General features: G+C 46.3%; 1 protein-coding gene across 1 annotated transcript; it reads right to left on the bottom strand.

Moving 5' to 3' along the window:
• Positions 2,960–8,318, bottom strand: LOC8056791 (serine/threonine-protein kinase PBS1). The gene is made up of 5 exons (XM_002452117.2): positions 7,763–8,318; positions 7,071–7,273; positions 6,472–6,661; positions 4,536–4,927; positions 2,960–3,808 (listed from the first exon to the last, which is right to left on the bottom strand). Exons 1-5 carry the CDS (start codon positions 7,974–7,976, stop codon positions 3,269–3,271), a joined length of 1,539 nt encoding a protein of 512 aa, XP_002452162.1. The 5' UTR covers positions 7,977–8,318; the 3' UTR covers positions 2,960–3,268.

The raw sequence follows: 9,711 nt of genomic DNA, 5'->3' as shown, positions 1-9,711 counted from the left end.
GCGACGAGGACACCGTACTTTTCACGGGTAGGTCCGGGCAGGGAGCGACAGCTGCTGCTGGGGCACTGGGAGACCCCACAGCCCACGGCCACGGTAAAAAAAGCTCTGTCCCGTCCGCGTAGTACGTCTCCGTGGCGTCGCGTGTGTTGCCGAGTACTACTCGTAGTACGATGAAGATGAGCGGGGCGCGGCGAAAATCCACCGTCGCTAGCCGCGGCAGCTGGAGCAGGCTGCCGGCGCGGCGGGTGGAGCAGGCCTTGGCAACGCCGGGGTTAGGCCCATGCATCACGTGGCCCGGGAGGCTTACGCCACAGAGGTGCGTGGGGTTTTGGCCCAGTCGAGTGGATCAGCTGAGCTTCACTGAATTTTCAGCCTACTCGCACGCCTTGCCTCTCTCTCTCTCTCTCTCTCTCTCTCTCTCTCTCTCTCTCTCTCTCTCTCTCTCTCTCTCTCTCTCTCAAGTCTCTATCTATCTTCTCCAAAAAAAAAACTCTCTATATCTATCGCCTTTCACGTTTCTTAGACTCGCAACAAGTACACACAATAGTTATAACTATCTATTTAAATCAATTCAATCTTCTGTCAATTTTGTAGCCCTTGAAAGTTATTTAACTTAAAGATTAGGCCAAGTCTAAGAGCAATTCCAAGAGTTTGGCTAAAATTACTAGTCAAATTTCATCGTTTTAGCTACTTTGTAAAATAGATTTTTTTTTTAAAAAAAGAAGTCCACAACAGTCTTGTTATTTTACAAAATCAGATAGCCAGTGTCAGTGGTTGGCTACATATGACCAAAAAAATAAAGGGATAACTAACTTTTTATTTTACAAAACTAGATAGCACATCTGTTGGAGCCTACTTTTTGCTATATAAATTCTAAAATAGTCTTGACAACAAGAATAGTCAAGCCCTTGGAGTTGCTAACAAAAATAACGAGCACATTATTATTTGCACAAGCACAAGCACCATGCAACAAATTATTACGCTCGATTGCAAAACACAGACAGGTTTACTATTCTATAATCTACATACTTACATTTAATATGAAAGAGTTATTTTTTTTTCATTCAATGTCCCTTATGGTCCGTGGTGCGTCGTCCCTCACTTCTCCGAGGCTCCGAGCACAAGTCCTAACCGATCATGGATAGCTTTGCTAATAGATAAATATAAACGGGGTGAACACGATTTTTGCGTGGCAGGCCTATCGTTCATGGTGCTTACTCACGAGGGGTGACGGATTTGGTATGACCTCACGGCTCACGTACGTGTACGTAGGCCGAGTAGGAAGTAGCAGGAAGGAGGCAGGACACAAACATGGCGAACCCGATGGTGGCAGCGTTGTCGCTCCCCAAGTAGCCATGCAATTCTCCGTGGAGTGCTCCGTCGTTTGATGGCTTTGCTCTTCCGGGCGCGCCACACCACAAATGGCACGGCCAGAGAGTTCTCAGCCGTGTATCGCCGCGGCCTACTCCGTGTCTGCTTGATGATGGCGACCAGGGTCCAGGGCATGATTGCACAGGGCTTGCGTTTGCAGCCAGCAGGTAGCAGGCAACCCCGCCGTCGACGATTTTCAGCATGCAGGGGAAAACGAAAACGTCACCGATCGACGGAGCTGCTTTTTTCTGACGGTGGGCATGCATGATTGCAGCAAGCACGATTCTTTCTGCCGCCGCGTCTTCAACGACCTCCGTCCGGGAACAAAGACGTAGGCATGCAAGGCGCCTTCGATTCCAACACGCACAGCGTCACGCAAGGTCGACCACGCAAAAAGAGCCCCCATCCCATGATGCGCCGCGGCCCTATAATTGAGCCAACACGCTGATTGTATTTGTACCGCCGCTTGTAGTAGAGCAATGCCGATTGTTCTCGCCCAGAGCCAGAGGAGGGGGCGCTGCCGCTGTAGGCGCTTCACTGGTGAGCCAGCCAACCAAGTGGCTGGCGACGGCAGCCGAGGCAGGCACCACCGCAGCAGCAGCAGCAACGCCACCTGTGCTGGACGACAAGCCCGGCCAGGCCGGCGGGAGGCGCACGCAAGTGGCGCATCGCCGAACAGGGCACGTTCGCGCATTTCCAGTCCAAGACAAAAAAGATTGTACATGAATGTGGAGGGAGTGCCAACTCAAGCATGGAGCAAGCGGTCCCCATACCGGCGGGGACCTCGTCGGTCGTCGCTCCTCGGTTCGGACTTCCGGGCGTCGGCAGCCGCGGCCGTCGCCGTCGAGTCGGCCCGACCCGACACCGAGCACCGTCTCGGCGCTGCCTGCTTCTTCCTTGCTTGCTTGCTCGCGCAGGCAAGGAGGGGGCCCGGCGCGGCCCCGACAGCGTTACAATTTACGACTGCAACCGTGTCCGTGTGGCATGGCAGCAAGGGCGCCCTTTCAGTTTCAGACCAGAGGAACCAGAACCAACCATAGCCACAACGGACCACACAGCCGAGAACACGCACCGGACAAGTGTTCGGAGGCGCCGGAGATGACCGCCTCCGGTCGCGTTGTGTCGGCCGTCTGAAATCGATCGGAATCGAGATATTTCTTTTCTTTTCTCCAAGCTCAGTCGCAGACAGTTCCTGCCTCCATCGCAGGGTGCCAGGGTCACAAGCACAGCCACCGTCACGAAAACAAAGATGAGCTCACCAACCTGACCGTCACGACTCACGAGAACAGGAGCGCCGTCCTCCGGCCAGAAACTGAGGCCTTGTTTAGGTCCTTATAAATTTTATAAAAATTTTCAGATTCCCAATCTCATCGAATTAGTTTTTTTATAAATTTTACAAATTTTTTTAGATTCCCCATCTAGATTAAAATAATTTAAGATACGAATTTTATAAGCTTATTTAGTATATAATTAGATAATATTTATCAAATACAAACAAAAATACTACACTGTTCATTTAGCAATTTTTTTTACAACTAAACAAGACTCTTGAGCAAGAGGCCCGATGACCCAGGCAACCAAACAGACAGACCACAGCCGGAGACGAATCGATTTACAAGTGGAACTCAAATGCGTCCTTTCATTCTCACAAAATTTTTCTGAGAATTTACAAGTACAACCACATGCATTCACTATCCAGTACAACGCCGCCGTTTTCCCCACCCTTTCCTTGCCCTAGGAATGTACATCTAACCCCTCCCTGCCCTGGCCCCTGCCAGCCACCGCCAGAGCGAACGAAAATCGACCTGGAAATAAACCAAACGATACGCATGGGTGGGGTGTGTGGAAAGCCTCGTTTCTGTTCGCTTGCCCCCTAGCTGCTGTTCCCAGTCGGCGGCTAGTCCAGGCTCCCCTGCCCATTCTCTGCACGCCGCTTATCACGCCAATTCTCGCCCCACATCTTCGCCTCGGCCACCATGCGCTCCCGGTCGCCCCACATCTTCGCCTCGGCAACCATGCGCTCCCGGTCGCCCCACATCTTCGCCTCCGCCACCATGCGCTCACGTTCCAGGTCCTTGTTCAGGATCGCTGGGAGGTCCCTGGGTGAGTCCTCCCGGTCCTTGCCAGGTGATTTGTGGCCCGAGCTTCCAGTCTCGTCATTCCTGGAAACCACCCTGCCGTTCTCACCAGGCCTGCTTCGTTGATCGCCACCTGGCTTCCTTGAAGCAAGAGCTGTGTTGGGATCATATTGCTGGGATGCCAAGTAGGACAGAGCAGTCACCACATCTGCAATCAGTGGGCGTGAAGCAGCCTCCGACTGAATGCACATGGAAGCCACCGCGAGGGCTTGGTAAAGCCCACGCATGGGGTATCGCCCTTCCAGCCTTGGGTCAGCCATCTTAGGGAGCTTTCTTCTGTCATTGAAAAGAGGACGTGCCTGCCAACCAATGATCAGTGTGAGCACATGCACATTATCCTTTCCAACCACAACATACAATCTGTTCTAACCAACCAAGCAAATCAGCATAATGGAGGTTGGTAGACGACAAATTCTACTTGCCCAGTTCACAATAGTCCCTCCATTTGAAGTTACAAGGCTTATTTCATTTCCTAGAACAAGACTTTGACCAACAATTACTCCAATAATGTCATTTTTTGTGATGATTAAGTACTTATTAATACAATTCTAATAACATTAATTTTGCATGACAAAAATTATGTGTAAATAAAGTAATTGTTGGTCAAAGGGGGTTGTCCAAACAAAATGAGATATGACCTTTACAGTATATGATAGCAACTCCAATTCCTCTACCCTAGCCTTGAGTGACCCAGCTGTAGTTTAACATAAGTCAAAAATCTAATTTAACCATTATTTCATGTAGAATCATTACCACTTGCTTGTAAACCAATGATGGCATGTGTTCATTTAGGATGCAGAGTAGAGGATGAGAGGACTAACCCTGAGTACTTGGAGAATTTAGTGAAAATCAATAGAAAAATATTTAACTAGCAATCCAAGTTTCTAGCAACAAAGTGATGCTATACGGCTACAGTATCTACATCTAGTTAGTGTCTGATGCCAACAGACATACTACAATGTGAAGACATAAGAAAAAAAGGTAAAACACAGTCATTTACAAGTATATAAACAGATCATCACTTACCCATGAGACAAGATTTTGTTCTCCATGTGGTCTGGTGCTGTCGATAGCCCTACGACCAGTAATCAACTCTAGCAAGACAACCCCAAAGCTATACACATCAGACTTCACTGTTAGCTGCCCTGTCATAGCATATTCTGGTGCACAATAACCATATGTACCCATTACACGTGTTGAGACATGTGATTTGTCGCCAACTGGACCCAACTTAGCAAGTCCAAAGTCAGACAGCTTCGGGTGGAAACTTTCATCCAACAGAATGTTTGATGACTTGAAATCCCTATAAATAACTGGCGGATTAGCTTTGTCATGAAGGTACTCAAGTCCTTTGGCAGCACCTGCTGCAATTTTCATCCTGGTGTTCCAGTCCAAGGCCTCCTTATCAAGAGGTAGATCTACATCAAGTGGAACAATTTTGGTCAAACTGTTTGGAGGAATATCTTATGTATTTATTTACTTGAAGGAACAAAGATAAGACATTGTAGTACACTATCACAAATTCCCATACTGTACACAAGAACAATCATTCAGACATCAAGTTCATAAAGTAAGAGCCACTGTTTCAAGTTATAAATTCTGACATAGCAGTTGATGAAGTGAAGGAGAATTAGTTCAAAGAATGCAAAACTATGGCAGAGTAACAAACTCATTTTGAAAAGGATCAATGGTACACATTTTGAGCATAATAGAATCTAAAAAGTACCAAGGCCTTAAGCAGTGTTCACCAAAATGCTAAACGGTAAACAATTGGGCACCTATCATTTAGCATTTATTTGGGCTACACGGCCACTTAAACTTATTGGAAATAATCCTGTGTGTCTAGGTGCATGCTATTGTCTAGGTTCATAGCATTTACTTTAGCTAAATTTCAGCATGTAGTAATAGGAGTAATAGGCTGATTAGTTGGGTAATATTCTGCATTAATTAGGAGGATATCACAGCCTGATTTGTAGCTCACGTTTGGCTATATTAGTGGAAGGGGAAAAAATAGAAAAGGCTAAGTCATGGCAGCCACCAAATCCACTTGTGCTCGTGTGCGTTCTTTGTGTGTGAGCTCATGGGTGTCCTGTTAGAGGCATATTTGCCTCTCAATACTAGCTACACAGTCAATTAAATGGGATAAACAGGCACGGCTGGTCATCATGTAGCGCTTAAATGGCGTGTAAACGGACTACATGGCCTGTTACAGCAACACTGGCCTTAGAGAGTTTTCAAATAGTAGGAACTCAGCCTAGCTCAGTTGGTGAGAGCTGGTTCAAGTCCTCTTCAATTTACAATACGGCACAAAATAAGATATTCTGACCAGATCATTTATTCAATTGGTTCCAGCATGTTGTATATACCTTTAAAGGTAAACTTTGGTAGAATGCACAAAAATTTAATTGGTTGCAATATTATTTCAACCTCAGTGCACAAAACAGAAGGAAAAAACATCTAACTTATATATCATAACAAATGTCCTAACTACACCATATGAAGAGTCAAAGAAATTTATATTGCATTACATTAACAACAGTTAAAATGTGAGGCAACTGTAACAGAAGGGGGATGCACTGACAGAGGGTAAAATGTGAGGAAAATGTAGTATAAAGATGGCTAATAGAGGGGTGCACAGTATGGCACCCTGCGTCACCAATGGGTCTTGAATAGATTTCAAAAGCAAAATAGTAATGTTATTGGTAGTGTGTGAAGGGCTACGGACCAAACATCTGCCAGTATAAAAAGGAAGAATAATGAAGATAAATGCATACAATAAAGAGCAGAAGACTAACAAAGATGGAACAAGCTGACAACCGTCGACAAGCAAGCACGTGACAGACAGGCAGACACACTAGGACAGGCATGCAGCTAGTCACACAGAGAACACTGGTTGGAATGCTGAGAGATGGTGGTTATATGCAAACAGTTTCAATACAGCACACAGGAACAGCATTTGTACCATGCAAATGATCTTCCAGTGATCCGGAGGGCATATATTCATAAACAAGAAGTCGCTGGTCTCCATCAGCACAATAACCAATCAAATTAACCAGGTTTTGATGATGTAGTAAGCTGAGCATGAGAACTTCTACTAGAAATTCTCTGTTTCCTTGAAGCCCATCCCTGTTAAGCTGCTTTATAGCAACAACCTGCAGCAAACAATCACACTTGAACTATCATTTTTTTTAATCCAGCCTCATTTCTCTTTTACATCTACTGTACATCATATTCTTTCAGTAAACTAGCAAAAGACAAGAACATAAGGTATGAAATCTAAGAATGTAAGCTCCATTGAACAGCTACTATTCCACGACATGGACTGTTTTAACATTTGGACTAAAACGAGCAGTGCCAATTCTTCTAGTGTACTGTCAAAAGACAAGAATCAAGCAAAACAGCTCTCCACTCCACAGCTACTATTTCACACATGGACAACATGAAACCTGTGGGTTAAAAAAGTGTCCCAATTCTACAACAGTGCAATTTGCTATTAACACTATCCTTTGACAGCAGATAGCAAGAAAAGAGCAAGGTCGCACTTGCTGAACTCAAAGTTACCTGGCCTGTGCTCTCAAGGCGTCCCTTGTAAACACGTCCAAAACCTCCCTCTCCCAGGAAGCACTCAGGCCTGAAGTTCCTGGTAGCGGTGGCGAGCTCACGGAAGGTGAAAGTCTGCGCCGAGATGGCATTGCCGTTGGCATCCTTTGGCACCGAAGCCTCCTTGGTGAGCACATTGCTCTTAACTCTTGCTTTCTCAGCCGCTGCACGCGTAGACAAGTACAAGAGGTAGATTCGGTAAGCTAATCCACAGTCCGACTAAGACAAAGAGAATCACTATTTAAACTAGCATGTGCTGATCGCATCAGTCCACAAGTTCATCTCCTCATAACCTTCACATCTCTCCTCGGCCTAAGTTAGTAAACGATCCTAATTTGTAGTAATTATAACAATCTGGCCAACAAGTCCTACGTGTTCCCCCTTTGCCTATCGAGAATTTCTTAACTACAGACGCTAATTCAACACGCAAAGATGGCCCGCAAGCTACACGGAACCGTACTAATTCATTCAGATCAAGCATGCCCGGTGCGGTTGAACCACCACGCGGGGGAAATCAACCACCGCGCCGGGATCCGAACCCACCCACCAGCAACCAGCGCGCGCCGGGATCCAGTCCAGTCCACCCAACCAACCACCCACCCACCCCAAGCCGTGGAACACGTAAACTCAGCAAGCAGCACGACGTCACGCACCTGCGGAGAACTTCTCGACGCGCGGCGCCGCCATGGGCGCCTGCTGCAGGTCCGGGTACCCGCCCCTGCCCCCGTGCCGGCCGACGCCGGCGCCGGCGCCGGCTCCGTACGCCGCGGCGGCAGCGGACGTGCCGCCGCCGTACCCACCGGCGCCACCGAATTTTGGGTTGAGCTGCTCATCCGCCGGGGAGTCGAAGCACGAGAAGCAGCCCATCGCCGGCGGCCAGGAAGAGACACCGGGTCGCCGCGCCGCTCAGAGGTGCAACATTCCTTTCGCTTCCGCCTTCCTGCTCCGCCGACGGGAAACTCTGATTGGCGCCGGAAGGTAGAGGTGGAGGTCGATGTGATGTGATGGGATCGGATCTTCCCGGCGAGGAGATCGAGGGAGGAAGGGGAGGGAGGTGGGGGGAAAGCGAGGAGAAGGGGAGGGGAAGGAAAGGTGCGTTTTTTTATTGGGTTTTTGGAGCGGAAGCGAAGGAAGAGAGCAGGGAAGGTCTCTGGTCTAGTGGTGGTGGACTCGGGCACTCGGCTGGGCTCGCTCGACCTCGAGTCTATCGCGCCGCGGTCAGGGGCACGGCAGCCGCCCAACTAATACGCGGTTTTGCTCGTGTTCACACTATAGGATACTCTCTGGTCTATTACTGTTTGCGTTTACTGGACTTGTCCGGCCCAGGACTTTAACCGTGGGGATTGGTTCGGTACTTTGATAGAAAACTGCTTTCCTCAAACACATACTCTCTATGTATGAGAAATAGCGTCGCTATCATCGAACTTTCTTAAATTCAAATAAATATATAGAAAACATTAGTAATATTTGTGTTTTTAAATAAGTTCATTATATAAATACATTCAACTATTTATCTAATGATACTAATTACTAGAGATGAAAACGGATCGGATACCATTGATATCATATTTGTTTTCATATTTCTGGTCGGATTCGGATTCGAATACGGATAATATCAATCATGTCGGATAAGATACGATTGGATGTCGACATCATAAATATACGATTTAAGTATTCGGATACGGATACGGTATCGGATGTTGAATATTCGGACTCGGATACGGACAGATCTGAACCCCTCTAAACGAATTCGGTCTCGAATACGGTCGGAAAATATCTGTACCGTTTTCATCCCTACTAATTACACACCATAAATATTAATACATTCTTAAACATTTAGTCAAAGTTAATTATATGTGAACTTGGTGAAGTGAAAGTGATAAATTTTATGGGATAGAGAGAATACTACTGCTACTGCTGCTGCTCCTACTACTCTTACTCGTGCCGCTACTACTACTCCACCTGCTACAACTACTACTTCTACTACTATGTGGCAGAACCGCCAGAAATAACACACCTTTGGATTACTTGTATTCGATTAGACATTAAGTATCCCAAAGATAGCTATTTCAGCCAGTCCCATCGAACACACCCAACAGAAGAACACAAAACAATCCACATTTATATCTAGAATCCAATAATGAGTAGAGCTTACAATACTTAATCCATTTCATACAACAACAAGCCTCGAAATTTATTTATTACAATACCAAGATTCAGAGTGCATAAATAAAACAACGGAAATAAATCTACGAAGACGATACAAGGACATCCAACTGTGCCCACCAGCAGAATCCTCCACACAAGACAACTCCTCAAGCTGCACCTACAACAAGGTAAAATAAACCCTGAGTACACAATGTACTCGCAAGACTTGTCCGAATGGATATATTCTCGACTCTCAAGGATTATGAAAGGTTTTATGGCTAGTGTGCTATTTACTTTGTAGAAAGCATTACTAAGAGTTCATCCTTAGATTTCATTTTATTTAGCTATCACTTTTACTTCATTAGCTAACCATTCTAGATAAGCATATGTTCTACCTTCAAGCAAAGTTGAGAAAGTAGAACCATTTTACCAACATCCACATTTCCAAATTCTT

The sequence above is a fragment of the Sorghum bicolor genome, chromosome 4 (assembly GCF_000003195.3).
Source record: "Sorghum bicolor cultivar BTx623 chromosome 4, Sorghum_bicolor_NCBIv3, whole genome shotgun sequence".
NCBI classification, from domain to species: domain Eukaryota; kingdom Viridiplantae; phylum Streptophyta; class Magnoliopsida; order Poales; family Poaceae; genus Sorghum; species Sorghum bicolor.
The sequence above is the reverse complement of the archived record's forward strand: the minus strand, read 5'-3'. Positions and strand labels throughout refer to the sequence as shown.

Coding starts and splice junctions, on each gene's coding strand:
- LOC8056791 (XM_002452117.2), bottom strand. CDS start 7,976: ATGGGCTGCTTCTCGTGCTTCGACTCCCCGGCGGATGAGCAGCTCAAC. Junction 7,274..7,762: donor CGTCGAGAAGTTCTCCGCAG/GTGCGTGACGTC, acceptor CTACGCGTGCAG/CGGCTGAGAAAGCAAGAGTT. Junction 6,662..7,070: donor GCCTTGAGAGCACAGGCCAG/GTAACTTTGAGT, acceptor TGTTTGCTGCAG/GTTGTTGCTATAAAGCAGCT.